The sequence below is a fragment of the Mytilus trossulus genome, chromosome 3, assembly GCF_036588685.1.
Source record: "Mytilus trossulus isolate FHL-02 chromosome 3, PNRI_Mtr1.1.1.hap1, whole genome shotgun sequence".
NCBI classification, from domain to species: Eukaryota; Metazoa; Mollusca; class Bivalvia; order Mytilida; family Mytilidae; genus Mytilus; species Mytilus trossulus.
In genome coordinates, this window is record NC_086375.1 from 25,317,281 (window position 1) to 25,335,227 (window position 17,947).

At 32.5% G+C, this 17,947-nt stretch overlaps 1 protein-coding gene across 1 annotated transcript; it reads right to left on the reverse strand.

The window, feature by feature from the left end:
* Positions 1–3,271: 3,271 nt before the first annotated feature.
* LOC134710572 (uncharacterized) lies at positions 3,272–5,603 on the reverse strand. The gene is made up of 2 exons (XM_063570948.1): positions 4,893–5,603; positions 3,272–3,660 (listed from the first exon to the last, which is right to left on the reverse strand). The coding sequence occupies exons 1-2, from the start codon at positions 5,515–5,517 to the stop codon at positions 3,272–3,274; spliced, it is 1,014 nt and encodes a 337-aa protein (XP_063427018.1). The 5' UTR covers positions 5,518–5,603.
* Positions 5,604–17,947: the final 12,344 nt, after the last annotated feature.

Consider the following 17,947-nt stretch of genomic DNA (forward strand, 5'->3'; position numbering starts at 1 on the left):
TATACTTTTAGGCAAATGGTGTCGTCTGCATTTTCAATTATTCAATTTTGTTATGGGAACGGATGGTGTCGTCCGTTGGAATTTTTTAAAGGACGGTGGTCCTACTTAGCAGATGGTCTGCATTTTTATTTATTTTATTCTTTAATGAGAACGGATGGTGTCGTCCGTCGAAATTTTTAAAGGACGGTGGTCCTATTTAGCAGATGGTCTGCATTATTTATTTATTTTATTCTTGTATGGGAACGGATGGTGTCGTCCGTCGGAATTTTTTCAGGTTATTTGAACGGACATTTTTTGTCTTGTTATTTAAGATGGTGATCCTGTCTTATTTAAGAACAGACATGTGTTGTCTTTGGGTTATAGGATGCTGGTCCTATAGACTTAATTTCATGATGTTGGTCTCTTTACTTAAGAGAGCGAACTTAGTTTGTCGTGTTTGATTTAAAGATTACCATCCAATTTACATTTATTGTTTTGACGATGTCGTAATTTTTCTCGAAACACGGTGTAAATTTGGTTATATTTAATCGGCTGGTTGACTTTATTTTGTTGAAAACAGAATTGTTTACTGATATGAGGTACGTGTTTCGCCGGTTTCCCGCCTTTAACTTGGTTCGTGCGTTTAAGGTGGGCTCTTTATTTCTTCCCTTTAGAGTCAGTTTGAATTATGATTTTATTATGTGATTTTAGAATATTACATTTGATATGCTATTATATATATGATGCGTACGATTTGAGTGTTCAGTTTTCCTATCTAGCATATTTTAGTCACAACGAAAAAACATGTCTCGTCAGTTGATTGACCCTGATAGGTCAGTATTGATTTTATTTCATTGATTGAACAGGCGAACCTACTGTGAAATATTTAAAGCGTAAAAGGTAATTACACAAGTTTGTTGTTAAATTTAAGGTGCGCTCGATAGCTAATGATGGTTCATGAATGAGTTTTATTTTTGTTTAGCGGGTTTAAGATAGAAGAATAACTACCACTTAGTTTTAATTATCATAAAGTGAGTTCAGCCCATCGTTTGAGTGCTCCATACAGAACATGATGTTATTTTATTTTATTTGAGGTAATAATTATCAATTTTGATAATAGGTGCTACCGGTATAATTTGTCAGGTGTCACGTGACGGGTGGTATTGAAATGAATGAATAAGTTGAAGGCACATTCCATAGTGATATATAAGTATTATGTTTGCAATAGGGGTTTATCTTTTAATCTGAGTTGATATTTGTCATATTTAGCTGTTTCTTTATACATGTATATATATATGTTCGAATATATGTAATATATATTATATTTTGTAGATGGCTGAGCCACACATACACTATGATCTTGGATTTCAAATCCACGGATGATGACGTTCTGGTAGAAAACATGGCACGTCTTAAAAAAGATCATCCGTTGAACAAATATTCCCTTGATAAGGTGTCAATAGATTTTAAGAAATTAACGGCAGAAGTTTTTAAGGATGATCTGATGCTAGCCAGGAAAGACGTAAATTTAGAGAACGGTTTACAACTCATGCACCAAGCCATCCTTTATGCCAATTTGATTGGTGGCCCAAAGGTTTTTGCCCTAGATTCCAAAGGAGAACTAGGGGCGTTTGTTTCTTCTGTAAGGAGAATGGCCATCACGTGAACTCGTGTCCGAAGTTGAAGAAGGAGTAATTATGTTTTATCGTTAACATTTCGTAAGGTTTCAAAGTGTTCTGACATTCCATGGGAATCTAATCCTTAGTGGCTTATTGTTTGTCACGCGGAATGGAGGTCGGGGATTTTTTTCTCTGTATTTTTTTCATTTAAGGATTATAATCCAAAAAGAATGAAATTTGATTTATCTGAATGGGAAATGAAGTCATTATTTGACCCTAGCAGTATTGATTTTAAAGAAAACAAAGAAGTTTGGGTGGATTATACAGACATTTTCCGTTCCCCGCGCAGAAGAAGTAGGAGAAAATAGTATTTTTGATTCAGAAAATCTACCATTTAGATAGCCAAAATCCTTTATCGCAAGAAATCTGCACAAACATTTAGAAGCTTGGCGGGAACTAAATCCTTCTGCAGAAGTTTTAGAATGGTAAGAAAATGGGGTTAATATTGAAAATTATTTCAGACATTCCAAAGGCAATTTTAAAGGGAAAATGTTTGACTCATGTAGGCTGGTTCTCCAAAAAAAGTTATGATAGATATTCTAGGATAAAAAACTTTGTAGACAACTTTGTAGGTTCCATATTTAAGGAAATTGCTCGTTAACCTCAAACAGCTGAGAGACTATTTGACAAAGTGGGTGACACAACCAAATTGCCTTCAGCATTTCTCTTACTTCTCATTTTTCAAGAGTGTGTTATTTGTATTAAAATGGTTTTCAGTGTATTGTATTTAACGTTTGATGAAGATTTGTATATATATGAATAAATTTGGATTTGTTAATTTTGTATTTATTTACTTAATGATAACAATAAACGTGGAGTAATTGGTAATAAAACAATTATCGGACAATACGGCATATAATGATTACCAGATCAAGCGTTACAGTTTACGATGAAAACTACAATAAATTTCATGGTTTTGTCTTTCATATATATTTAAGGAATTAGTTTTGGTTAGTTTGGGGTTTTGTTTTTTATGAGCTTTAGGATTAATAGTTCATAAGGTATGATAGACGGATAGGGATTTGCTTCAATGGTAATAATCTAGAGAGTATAGATATGCGAACTGAAATTTCACGCTCCAATACTAAAAGCATCTAGTTACTTGGAGTGTAATGTCACTTAGGATAGCCCCATATCCTAAGCGACATCTCACGAGAAAAGAAGTCACGAGAACTTTAGATTTAAATCATATTTCGAGATGCAGTTGATCTAAGGATGGAGGTTGAATCTTTCTCTCTCTGAGATAGCATTTGTTTGTTGGCCGAGTGTGTTGGTTTTGTGAAGTTCTTGTTCGTTAGAGTAAGAACTTTCGACTACTATTTTATTTTCCCTCCTGCCGCCTTCTCTCGTTGTCTGTGTTTTATCACACTCCAAGAATGGGATGCTCTCTAAAATTTCACGCTCCAATACTAAAAGCATCTAGTTACTTGGAGTGTGGTGTCACTTAGGATAGCCCCATAATATAAGTTGTACTTGCATTCCAACGTGTAATCATGAAAATATAAAGTAAATTGATTGTAAATATTCATCATAAGATTTCAAGGTATGTTTATATTCGTATATATTTGTTCATATACAATCACAGGGATAGTAACATTGCTATACAGTTTATCTTATTTAATTTTAACAATCGTGAATGTTGACCATGCACTGCCTGCAACATGAGATGCACGTGGATAAAATACCCACACACTGTCATTAAGTCGTAACTGTACTGTTAGAACAGCAGTACCGGTATTTTCCATTGCTGAAGGATGGTTGCCGTTAAAACTAATATTTGTGTACGATATAGTATTACCATTTAGGGAAATGTAAAAATGAGCACCATTGGTATTGGAGTAGATTTTTACAGACAAAATGTATAGTCCTTCCTTCTCACATACAAACTTCCCGCTATTTTTAAACGCTGTTAGGCTCTTGATGCCAACGCTGAACGCGACGTTGTCAAACTTAATAATACCAGCCTTGTTTGAGTTAGATGAAGGATGTGCAGTCATTGCCACTGAAATGAAAAAAAAACGAGTATGTGAAATTCAGAATTATGTAAGAAATGTTTATCATGACATGTCAGACGTCTAATTGTATATTGTATATACTATATTTTGATAAACCTCTTATTTTCAATAGATATAAAATGGAAGGCCTTTATATATGGAGTAGAAGGGCAAGTTATTTGAGAAAATATCCACTTCATCGATTATAATATAATGCACCTATACAAGTGTTTAATCTTTTGGATACATTCCTTAATGCACTGATCTTGAGATAATTACAATTTCAAGATTAATTTCATCTAGTAACTTTAAGGTATTCATTTCACTTGTTGTAAAAAAAAATGCAATGGGAGAAATAGCGATATTCATTACCAATACTGCCATCTTCTTTGGTTAGATCTTAAAGGCTATGTCTGGTTCTTTTAGGGTTATTTGTCGCTTAGTTCATCAAAACATTTTTAAACGGTCGCTTTTTTTTTACATTTGAGTCCTATGTTTGTTAAAATTGGTCGTTCATTGTTATAATAATAAAAAAAACATGTTTTAGCTAATTACCATCATAAAAAGTTGAATATCGATCTCCATGTATAAAGATGAAAGTCCTTGTTCATTAATAAAAAAAATTATATGTAGCCAGGTTGCTATGGAGTTCATGTGCTAATTGAGTCACTAATTTATAAACAATTGAGCACATCTTGTTTACTTTTCCTATTGACAATTTCGCCTCTTACAGTATCATTGCAATAAACCTTGTCTGTTGCCCAATCGAATTCAATATATTTGAATAAAAATACAGTTTTAACTAAACTACACAATCACATTCCTATTTAGATATTAATATACATAGAATTGAATTTATAACTTAAATTAGTACCTGTAGTTTTTGTGTTAAAATTAAGTACTTTCCGTTGTTGCATGTGTCAATAAAGGCGACTGTTAACTTAAATCTTTCAATCTTAAAAGTTGCTCCAACATATTACAGAATAGGTCAGGTTGATTAAGGAAATATTTGATCGACCTAAAAAAATATTATTGTGTGAACTACCAAAAGTAGAACATCGTTTGTGTTAAATGTAGATTCTTCTTCTTCTTCTACCTCCAGGTAAGGAACAAGATTCAAACCTGAATATCATAGGTTCCGCAAAAAAATCTATAAGACACAACTTCTCCCGAGTTATGTGACTCTTTGATTTGAAATTGTGTTCAAAATTTATTTAAATTTACAATTACCAATAATTACCTTGTTCCGTGCTATTGTCTATCTGTTGCTGTAAATGTATAAAAGTTTGATTATTCATAATGGTTGCTGCGCGCATCTTCGACTCAACATCAACGAAATGAATATTTTGATTCTTCTCAACATTTTTCAGTTCAATACCTAGATTCGTGATTGACGCATTGTGATTCTTCTGTAAAGTCTTAATTTGCGTGCCTAAATCCTTAATTGACGTATTGTGATTAGCTTGTAAAGTGTTCTTTAACATCGCTAATTCATGTCCCTGTGTGATATAATTCTGTTCAAGATTCGAATACTTTTGTTCTAACTGTATATACTTTTGTTCCAAGTTAATAAAATCCGAATTAGAATCGTTGTGTCTTGCAATTTCAGCCAACTTCTTATCAAGAAGATCAAATTTCTGTTGCAGTTGAAAAGTAAGCAACGTTAGAGAGTTGTCCGTATCGTGTCGAAGTTTTATTGTTTCTCGATGCACGTTTGCTGTGTCTGCTTGCTGGAGCTTCATCTCCTCATAAAATTTAGATATTGTTAGGTACTGATTTGTGATTGTTGTCCCTCCATTTCCTTGTGGATTCTCTAGAAGAAAGCTGTACGCTGATGCCAACAAAAGAAAATAAAACGCCAACATTGTGTGTTGATAAAACGTTGTACAAGTTATTACTTTCGAGTTATGAATTGTAATGCAAAATATTTGATATAAAACGAGTACATATTCGAGTTTATCGTTTTTATCAAGGATATATAGATAGAAATTATAAAATAACTTTTATCTTTATGTCCTATTTGATATTTGTTACAAATTTATGTTGTGACTCGACAAAACCTAATCGATTCAACGAGATCTGCTTTAATTTTATTCTTACTTCTCAACTCATAATAGATATAGAAAGATGTGGTGTGAGTGCCAATGAAACAACTTTCCATCCAAATAACAATTTATTAAAGTAAACCATTATAGGTCATTGTACGGCCTTCATCACGGAGCATTGGTTCACACCGAACAACAAGCTATAAAGGGTCCCCAAATTACTAGTGTAAAACCATTCAAACGGGAAAACCAACGGTATAATCTATATATAAAAAAAAAATTTGAATCTTTTGAAACATGTTGAACAAATAATAAATTACAGACATTGGGAAAGTAAAAAAAAACATCAGGTTAAAAGATAGACAATAAACAAGTAATAAAAATACTACCCGCAACTAAAGATTTAACTTCACGAACCCCTTACAAAAACAATGGGGGACCTTAGGTGTTCCGAAAGGGTAAATTGCTTCTGCTTTACAAGTAACGTAAATTTGTTTATGCCATATAGATATCCAGCGATAACCTTTGCTCGGCAATATAATAAACATATTCTTTGGGAATGTTTACGCCCGTTACAGTTTTGAATGATCTTATTTTGTCATACGACTGATTAAATAATTTAGTCCATTTTTTGTTCCTAATTAGAAGTTAAAACGTTAGAAAAATAATGTTTACATCATGGTACACCTTTGTAAAAAATGGCTTTACAATTTACAGATTAGCAGTTTCTGGTTCTCCATGCTTACGATTATCAAGACGAATGCCTTTTTCATAAATTAACAACAAATTTGGTGTTGGTAGCAAAAGTTATGTACTGTCTCTTAATAATAATAGATTCAGTGTTCTCTTACATTTAATATATCCAGGTGAACTTGAAACTAATAAAACTACCGACACAGATAAATTTGCTTCATCTTTAGACATTTTTCTCGAAATGACTAATGATGATAGGTTGAATACCAAAATTTATAACAAACGCGATGATTTAAATTTTCCTACAGTCATCTTTCTATTTCTATGTAGCAACATCCCAGCGGCACCAGTATATGGAGTATATGCGTCTCAATTGATACGTTACTCTACAGCTAGCTTAAAGTACGTTGATTTTTTTGAACTAGGAATACTGCTTTCTCAAAAGTTTCTAAAACAGGGCTATGAATCAATTATAATAAGGTCAACCCTCAAGAAAATATACGGTCGTCATCATGAGCTGATTGGCCATTACAACAAAAGTCTGTCAGAAATCATATCTGATATTCTTCCTCAGTCATAATAACCCTTCCATCATTACCGAACTGAACAAAGAAATAACACGACGGGTGCCGTATACGGTTTAGGAAATGCCTACTTTTCCGGAGCACCTGATTTCACTCCTGGTTTTAGTGGAGTTCATGTTGCTTCTTATCTATTATTTATAACTGTTGATGTAAATGTCCTTCGGTTTTGTGAGTCTTTGTTTACTCCTTGGATTTGATTGTTATTGTCTTTCATAGGTTCTGTTAAGTTTAATTTATTCACAACTGTTTACACTCGGTTCGATTTTGTAAAAGATAAACATATTGTACATAAACCTTACTGTATCTTGACCTATATAACATTTAGCTGTATTTGTTTTAGCAATGTGTTGTCGTTATCATCGTTTACACCAGATACCCTTTTATATATTGATATAAAACGGACATAATGTAGTATATAGCTATAGACAATTATGACTTGCAACTGATACGTAAACTATGATACATATAAAATAAGCAGATAAAATTACAGATAAATCAGTGCAATATTTTACAAACTGTATGTCTGTATAACTCTGTAAACACTTATTTCTTTATTGAGTTATGTATGCCAAAAATGGAAAAAAATATTATTCCGACCTCCGTAATAAAATTGCAAATTCAAAATATCAAACGAATAGATGACAACTGTCAGATTGCTGACTTGATAAATGCATTTGTTTTAATGTAGAGAATTGTGGATTAAAACTGGTTTTATATATAGCTAAACCTCTTACTTGTATGACAGAAGAATACATTCCATTATATTGACAATGATGTGTGAGCAAAACAAACACACATTATAGTTATATTAAAAAAATGGGGGTACAGCACTGAACATTGTGTTATAATCATAATTAGACAAATTATATTTTGAGATTTGTTGTTACTGGTGATTTTTTTTAAAACGAAATAACTAAGATCTTTCTTAATAAATTTTAGCTCTCAGGAATATTTTGGACCAATCAAAAAAATATAAACGCAAGACGCAAGATTTTATCATATGTAATTACACCATACACCTTGCTTCGTACACCATTCCCATTACTCTGTCCAATTTGAATAGTATCTGCTTTTTATTATCTAAAGTTACTCATTAGAGGTAAAGGGAGCTGTAAATTTCAAACCTTATTCAGTAGATAGATTTTATATTTAAAACCATAAAAGTAAAAAAAAAACCTCCGAGTGAATAAGTAGTTTTTAAAGACGAAGGGCGAAATTTTTCTTAATTGATGTATTGATGTATGTTTTCTTAATGTGAACTAAAAAAAAACGTTGTATCTTTTCTGTCTAACATTCTATTATCTATTTTTTCAAACTTAATTTAATTTGTAAATTATTATAGCCCAAGTCAGCAGTTTGAAATTTAGTTGTTGTCTTATGTTTCTGTATGTCATACTTGTTTTTCATTTATTCTGTTGTACATAATTAGGCCCTTAGAATTCTTGTATGCATTTTTACATTTTTTATTTTGGTCCGAGGCCTCTGTGTAAAGTTTTTTCACATTATTGAAGCCGTATGGTGACTTATAGTTATTAACTTCTACGTCATTGGTCTGTGGTAGAAAGCTGAACCTATGACTATCATATCACATGGTTCTTTTTTAGTATTTTTAATTTTAATTCGTTTTAAACAATGGGAAGCTACATAAAGACATATTGGTATAAATGATGCGAAATTAATAGAACCATGATATTGTTTCATATTTTCACACATTTCAATAATAGGCAAATACACGACCTTCAACAATGAGAAAACCCCATATCGTATTGGCGGGTTAAATTAAAGGCCCTGACATGAACAATATGATACAAGAACACACTAAGAAATGGTTGAAAAGACTTAACTCATCAGATGGATACAAATAGAAATACATCTAACAAAAATACAACGTCGACCTAAACGGACACGTATTCATTCAAACAACAAAAAGACACTAAGTACAGATCTGAGAGTAATTGCAGTTGTAAATTCATATTCTTAGTACACACACATGCAGGTAGTTGTTTCAAATTCTATTTGTCCAAGATTGCTTTGATATCTGGTGGAATTTTTTGTAGGACTTGTTGGTTTTGAGGGAAGCAAGATCGCAATCCATACATCAAAAATGGAAAGTGTTGACCCTTAATTCGGGCGCAAAATTCTTAAAAACAAAGTGTAATAAAAAAAATACTGAACACTAAGGGAAATTAAAAAATACGAAAGTCCAAGAAATTTACGGAATTAAATGTGAGACTTAATCAAACAACAGAACAAATGGAAAACAACCGTCATATATAGATTATTACAAATCATTCTATATCGCATTTGATTCAACCTACAACTTTTAATCCCTTACAGTTCAAACGAAATATTTGCTCTCTCAACCTCCCCATTTTAGCTTCGTCCTTTCCCTTTGGACAGGTTTTCACCTATCCTACCTCCATGACAAATATGTTGTTGTCCCCTCAGATAAAGCCCCAAACAACACCATGTTTGTGTGTAAAACACATTACATTATCTGCTTGATAAACGAATTAGGTATTGACCATTCACTTGGAAACTCAACATATACTCTCACGTCACTTACCAAAGAGGAAATCCTGGATAATCATAGGTCTTTTCTATGTTCCTTCGGAATTTCAACTAAAAATGAAGAAGTAGATCTTCCATCACTGTATTGGATACCTAAACTACATAAGTGTCCTTACAAACAACGGCATTTTGCTGGGTCTTCCAAATGCTCCACGAAACCTCTTTCTAAATTATTAACATCTATTTTATCAGCAATAAAAGACGGGCTTCAAAGTTATTGTGAAACTGCCTATTCTAGAGGTGGCTTAAATCAGATGTGGATACTTAAAAATTCCAAAGATCTTTAAGAGTACATACAATCTAACTCTCTTTTATTTTGTAACAGTATTAAACATTTGACTTTTCTTTGTCTTTTCACAAGTATTTCACATTACAAACTAAAAGACAAATTGAAAGAGTTGGTATTGTTTTGCTTCATAAAAAAGAACGACCAACGTAGATACAAGTATCTTGTCTTAGGGAGGGATAAATCCTACTTTGTAAAGGGTCACTCTGATTCAAACAAAAAATTCTCTGAAACTGATATTATCAAGATGCTTGATTTCTTGATTGACAACACATTTGTTACGTTCGGAGGACTTGATTTTCAACAGACTGTCGGCTTTCCAATGGGAACAAACTGTGACCCTCTACTTGCCGACTTGTTTCTTCATTATTATGAGGCTGACTTCATGCAAGAACTTCTTAGGAAGAAAGATAAGAAGTTAGCAATATCCTTTAACTCTACTTTCCGCTATATAGATGATGTTCTTTCACTAAATAATTCAAAATTTGGTGATCATGTGGAACGCATCTATCACATCGAACTAGTGATAAAGGATACTACAGATACAGTTAAGTCGGCCTCATATTTTGACCTACATCTAGAAATTGGCAATGAGGGTCTGTTAAAAAAAACACTTTACGACAGATAAATGATTTCAGCTTTCCAATTGTGAACTTACCATTTCTAAGTAGCAACCTTCCAGCAGCACCTGCATACGGGGTATATATCTCCCAATTGATACGATATTCCCGTGCTTGCATTTCCTATCATAATTTTCTTGATAGAGGGTTGCTGCTCACAATGAAGCTATTGTGATTACAATTAAACCAAGGGTTCCAAATGGTGAAGTTGAAATCATCCCTTCGTAAATTTTACGGACGCCATCACAAGTTGGTTATGGAATAAACGTTTCACAAATGATATTGGATATGTTCCTTATGTCGTAACTACAATCCCCTTCCCTTTCATAATTGTAACAAAACTTCCGAATTACATTATTTACCGGATTTGTTATCACGTAAGGTAGCAATAAACAGTTATTGATTTTACCATCCCCTTTTCATTGCTTTCTTGCAATATCAAGCTTACTGTTTGTGTCATATATGTGCCTATGTATGTAATCAGAATCTTCCATAAATTTTATATCCAGTATATAAAATGGTAAAATATAATGTCTTTTGGGTGTATCCATGGCAACAATCTGCATTTATTTGTTATAAAATATTGCTAAAAGGGGGGAAAGATGTAACATATATTTTCCCAAAATTTGGCTAAAAGTAGAATTTCAATCGCTTGAAGTAATACCTTTTCTGAAACTGTGTACATATATCATTCAGCAAATCCAATGAAAATCATATGTCTTCCGTCTAATTTTTTTTGTAAAATTGCGTCAAAAACTTCGTGTAGAAAAAACGTGTTTGTAAACATTACATCAATTTCTGGACCGATAGCCGGTCTAGCTATGAAAATATGGATTGTCAAACAGAAAATAGCCCAAAACAACATGTAAAAAATAATATTGATGCTCTTATAAACCATCTTTGAAGGCTAAATTAGCACTCAGCTGTCTAAAAATGAATTTTATTACACAATAACTTTCCTTTTTGAAAAATCCACCGGGGCCAAAATGCGAAACTAAACTCCTAACTGTGTATTGCTACCTGAGCAACACGACGAGCGCCACATGTGAAGCAGGATCTGCTTACCCTTCCGGAGCACCTGAGATCACACTTAGTTTTGGTGGGGTTTGTGTTGTTTATTCTTTAGTGTTCTATGTTGTGTCATGTGTACTATTGTTTGTCTGTTTGTCTTTTTCATTTTTAGACATGGCGTTGTCAGTTTAATTTAGATTTAATTTTTGACTGTCCCTTTGTTATCTTTCGTCCCTCTTTTTTCATATGACTGCGTTCTTGCATTTAGTGCCCATAGAATTTTGAGAGTTAATTTATGCATATTAACCCATGGACGAAATTTGCCTCCTCGAAAAAACGTGCAAAGAATAAATAAAGAAATGTCGCTTCTTCTTGTTTAAAGTCAAATACTGTTGCTCAAAATGTTTGATTAATGTATAGAAAGCATTCATTTCTACTTCATGAAGTTAGTACGCGGTTATATAGAAAATAAATAAGGAACCGAATGACGTATGCTTTATCTAATTGGACGTTGATCTTATTCGATTTCAAGAAAGAAACTTTTAACCTTAAGATAGTGTTTTCCCCTGATATTTGCATTATTTTCACATTTCTTGACCGGTGAGAAAAATATTTTTTATCAGTAGTAAAAAATCTGTTCTCAGCATATGATTGGTCGAATCTTCTACATCTCTACATCTACATCGCTGAAATGCAAAGAGCCTAAGACCCATAACGCAAGTACTAATTATGTCATTCAATATGGTGCTCATTAAAAACATATTTAAATGTGAAATTAAAATCAAATGTTCGTTGCCTGACTTCTCTCTTAAAAATATGTGAGGCTGTTTCTTGAATGCCTCTGCATCTTCTATATTTACCAGTATCATTGGTAGTGTATGCCAGTCTGTGATCGTACGTGGAAAGAAGTTGTATTTGTAGGTATCTTAATTGTGACGTTAAATTTTCTTGGTTTCCTTCTGAATTTTCCTATTGTGACGTCATGAAAAAGACGACCATGCCTGATGACGTCATATAAAAAGTACACAACTTTCTTCAAATCTTTGAACCAGAAGGATAAAAATCATTAGAGAAGAAACAGATTCCACCACTATAACTCGTGTATTACGATATTTCTTCACTCTCGACAGTTATAAATAAATTTTATAAGTATTTAAAAATCTCGGCAAGCCTCGCGCTTTGAATATTAAAATTAAACTGTCACGAGTGCAGAACTATCGTTACACATTTGTTGTAGTTGTGGAATCTATATCTACATAGACTGCGCTCTGACGTCAAAAACAGAAATTCATATGACATAAAAACGCCAGCAGACGTCAGAACAATCTCTGACCAAAGATGAATGTGCCCTTTCGTGGCATTTGTATGATCCAAGTGTTGATGACAGCTTTATTAATCAAGCTTTGAGTACTATTTGATAACCAGACAAAATATTTCATGATTATTTGATTTTTTAATAATCTAGGACAGTATATTTGATTTTTTTGTATAAAAAATTATATGATAATGTGTTTATATTGGCAAACCAATTGTGATTATGTGATTACTTTGACACCCCCAATGAGGGGCCTCATTTTTAGACATATTGTACTGAACTTTTCATATTATGTAGCGAAATTCATCACATAAGAAAGAAATGGGATCGGTAAGATAATATCGGTTGTTCTTATATAGAAAATTCTTCACAATTTCAAAAAGATTTCTTAAAGTCAAACCCAAACATTTAAAAGCCAATGATGTGTAAGATATAGAATCGTTAACAGCTGTACGATCAAAAGGGATATTATTCTTAAAAATTTCATTTAACTTAAGGATAAATTTACATGAGGGAAAAATGCCAAATTACTGAGTACTGAGCTGATGATTCCCTAGTGGACAAATAGTCAGCTAGTAAATGAAAATGACACTCTACTAATTATATTCATACGAAGTGATTTTGTTGATTAAGCTTCACCAGGAATCTCTAATAATTTGAAACCTAATCAAGAAAAGTTTCAGGACAATAAAGGGACATAAAAATAAAACAAAATTCATTTAAGGACAACTTTGCCTTAGGAAGTAAGAACCTTAGTTTCTTAATAATTCTTAATTTATCAACATATACTTTCATAAACGTTTTGTTAGAATCTTGTCAGTACAGAAGTATTGCCCCCTGAGTAAATGTTGCTCTGGTGGACTTAATTTCCATAAGCAGTGCTAATTGTGCTAGTAACAGTAACCCCGCAATTAATAGTTACTATAATATAAAATTGAGAATGGAAATGGGGAATGTGTCAAAGAGACAACAACCCGACCATATAAAAAAAATAAAAATAACAGCAGAAGGTCACCAACAGGTCTTCAATGTAACGAGAAATTCCCGCACCCGGATGTATTCATATATTCTTAAAAATAGTAATGGATTACTGATTATGGACTTTCCATTTTGAACCTTCCCCGGAGTTGAGTATTTTTTTACTTTTTACTTAAAATACTTAATAGACATTTTTCGTCAGTTTTAAACAAAACAGGTTGAGTTATTTCTCTTTCTCTTTCATTTACACATATTATTACAAACATTCAGGAATTAATGTAAAGGATGATTTTGTCGAATTTATTTACATAAAACAATAAATCACTTATTCAAATATAGACAATAATTGAATTGTACCAATTGAAAGGATTTAATACATGGACACATTAATTAACACTTGGTTTTTTTTCTTCTTGGAACCCAGTCGTTCAGTTGTAAAAAGAGAGAGAATATACCAAGAAGGCAATCAAAAGCACAAATTGAATTTACAAATAAACGACACTATCATGTTTAAATAGAGAAACTATGAAGAGACAAACTCTCCACAAACTATAGCACATTAGAATAATGCCTGAACAAAAATACCCCTTACCATATTATTAATTAAGCCAATAACGTAAACTCAACATAGATATCAAGATTAGAATTGATTATCATTAACCAGGTACGCGTTTTGTCTACAAAACCCTTTTCAAGACGATCGAATAAAAAAAAATAAAAAGTCGAAATAAATTACTAAATACCATTGAAGAGCAATGATGAACGAACATTTCGAAAGATTTTGCAGCTAAGATTATCTACACAGAAGGTCACTTTTATGTGGATATCGTATATGTATTACATTTAAGGTGAAATTTTGATGATATCGACAAAAATGTGGATCATGCCTCGAAAAATTAAAAAAAGGTATGTAACCCTGACGTCAAAACTTTATTTCTACTTTCTGCTTGTTGTTTTACTAAGACGCATCACTTCCAGTAAACATGATATACTTCCACTTTTCTGGTTTGATATTTTCAAAGATATGCAAGATTTTTTTCAAGTTAAATATATGTTTCAATTCAGCATAAACTTTTAATCAAACAGAAAAAAATGAGACCAGAAAAATATTCAGAACTAATGGACTATAAAATGTTCACTAGGTTTTGACATGCAAAAGAATCGGGAGTTGTAATACAAGACTGGCACCTCAAGTTTATTCTGTGGCGATATTTGAAAACCACAGTCGGGCGGTCGGTCGGGCGGGCCGCAATCAAATGTTGTCCGTGCATTAACTCATGAACCGTTCAATTAAAGCTTTTAAAATTTTTGTATGTTGTTACTGACAACTAAATGAAGGTCAAGTTCAATAATAGCGATTTTTACTATTACCGTTCAGGAGTTATGGTTCTTGAAAGATTGAAAAATGGCGTTTCCAGTCGTGTCCGTGCATTTAAGCATGAACTGTTCTACCAAAGCTTCCCAAATTTTAATATGTTGTTACTGGTGACAAAATGGAGGTCAAGTTCAATAATGACGATTTTGACTTTTACCGATCAGGAGTTATGGTTCTTGAAAGATTGAAAAATGGTGTTTCCAGTCGTGTCCGTGCATTTTCTCATGAACCATTCAACCAAAGCTTTTCAAATTCTAATATGTTGTTACTAATGACAAAATAGAGGTCAAGTTCAATAATGATGATTTTGACTTTTACCGTTCAGGAGTTATGGTTCTTGAAAGATTGAAAAATGGTGTTTCCAGTCGTGTCTGTGCATTTTCTCATGAACCATTCAACCAAAGCTTTTCAAATTTTAATATGTTGTTACTGATGATAAAATAGAGGTCAAATTTAATAATGGCGATTTTGACTATTACCGTTCAGGAGTTATGGTTCTTGAAAGATTGTAAAATGTTGTTTTCATTCACGTTGTTGCATTTACTCATGAACCATTCAATCTAAGCTTTTCAAATTTTAATATGTTGATACTGATGACAATATAGAGGTCAAATCTGATATTGACGATTTTCACTTTCACCAATCATCAGTAATGGTTCTTGTGATATTGCCAGGACACAAATAAATGCTAATAAATCCGGTTTGCTGTCGTTGTGACAGCCTCTTGTTTCAAAAATAAAAAGGTTTGTGTGATATTAACTCTTAATCGATATTGCTGTTGACATTGCTTCTCAGTTTTAACCTTATGATATTTAAAAGAACATTTTGCATTTGTTGTAAGTGTCATTAAATGTATGCATCCTATTTGTTGTAATTTGTAAATCGTCTTTCATGACCAAATAAAGCATAAAGTAAGTATGTAACTTTAACTGAACCGCCTTTATTTTAAATTAAGTATGTTATTGATTTTAATTGGTTCAATTAGTATTTCGTGAGTTTGAAAAGCTTTTAATAACGTTCTCTTATTTTTAGGCAGAAGCTGGCAATTTTTTTTTTACATGAATCAATGCAGTCAAACAATATTGTAAACCGAAATCCAAAACATTTAAGCGTTTTTTGTCCTCAGTGTTCTTCAACTTCGTATTTGTCATTTTTAACTTTCTCCAAATAGAGCGTCACTGGTGAGTCTTTTGTAGACAAAACGCGCGTCTGGCACAAATGCACAATTTCAATCTTGTTAGCAAATGTAAGAAATATTCAAAATAATAAGGATTTTCTAATCCAAAGCATAGATTACCTTAGCCGTATTTACAAAACTTTTTGGAATTTTAGGTCATAAAGGCTCTTCCACTTAATGCGTCTTTGCCTTTTTTTTGTATTTTGATCCGAGTCTCACTAATGAGTCTTATGTAGACGAAACGAGCGTCTGGAGTAATGAAATTATATGCCTGGTCCCTTGATAACTATATTTACAACCACAGGGTCAATTGTAGACGAAACACGCGTCTGGCGCAAATACAACGGAATTTTAATTCCCCGTAGGTATCGCCGGCCAGGAATTCATCACTTATGTCTTCACATGAATTACCATTAAATGGTCATAACCATAAATTGACTGTTTACAAAACTTTTTTTAAATAGTATGGCTTTCCTATACCTAAAATGAATGAAACAAGGTATAGCGACGTTTAACTCCAGTTGTTCTGAAATTTCTCCGAAGACATCGTTTTAAGGGCATACGATACAGTTACATGTACAGGGCAGGTAATGACGTTGCTAACGTAATTTGTTATTTTCGCGACGTCAAAGAGTAACTTATCGGGAAAAGATGCATTTTTCGACTGATTTTTATCATGCAAACTGATTTAATTTGAAAACGAGTTCATGGACCCCTATTTTTCAAAACGGCATTTTGTTTCATTTTGCAGGGAGATTACGTGACCCAAATTTTATAAAACTGTAAATAGAGGATTTTTGTAAATTTTGATAAACATGCAGTAAAAAATGACGTTTTTTTCCTAATTTATGAACATTTGATAAATATAAGTTATTTCTGAATAAAAAAATTGCATATTTTTTTAGGATATTTATAAAATACAGAAATTACCGATTATTTAACAAAAAAACAATTTGAGTTTATCTTTTATAACAAAAAAGTTATGTCTTTCTTTCGAAAAAGAAATTACGGCCACAAATCTGAATTTTGAGCAAATATACAAAATTTCGACCTCATTTTACTCAAAAAGTAGCACATGAAGATATATTTTTTATGACATATTAGATTTTATCAGGTAAAAAATAGCCTATATGCAAATTTTCATGAACTTGTAAATACAGGATCAAAACTGTATCGTATGCCCTTAACTGTGTTTTTAGCAAACAACGCCCGTTGTCATGTGGTAGCACACATTTCGATGAATTTTTTGGAGAATTATTATTAACAATATTCCCGTGTTGCCATGACCAGCAATGTCTCCAGATTAATTGTCAATCGAACATCTTTTGAACGAACTTTGACGATGTATCAGGAATAGTCGAAATCCACCGGAAACGCGCGCACAGCTCCGAGCAACACGTTTAGGGAATGCAACAACTTTCCTAAAGACTGTATTCGTCGTCTCATTGATTCAATGCAACGAAGGAGTCAGGCGGTCATAAAAGAAAGAGTAGGTCATACACGATATTGACATGTTAACTTGAATGTTGTGGTCCTGTTAAAATTGTTTGACAATGTCCAATATTGTTTCAAACAGAGAAAACTAGTTATTTGTTTTCTTCAAAATAATGTTAGCAAACTATTCCTTTAACTTATTGTTA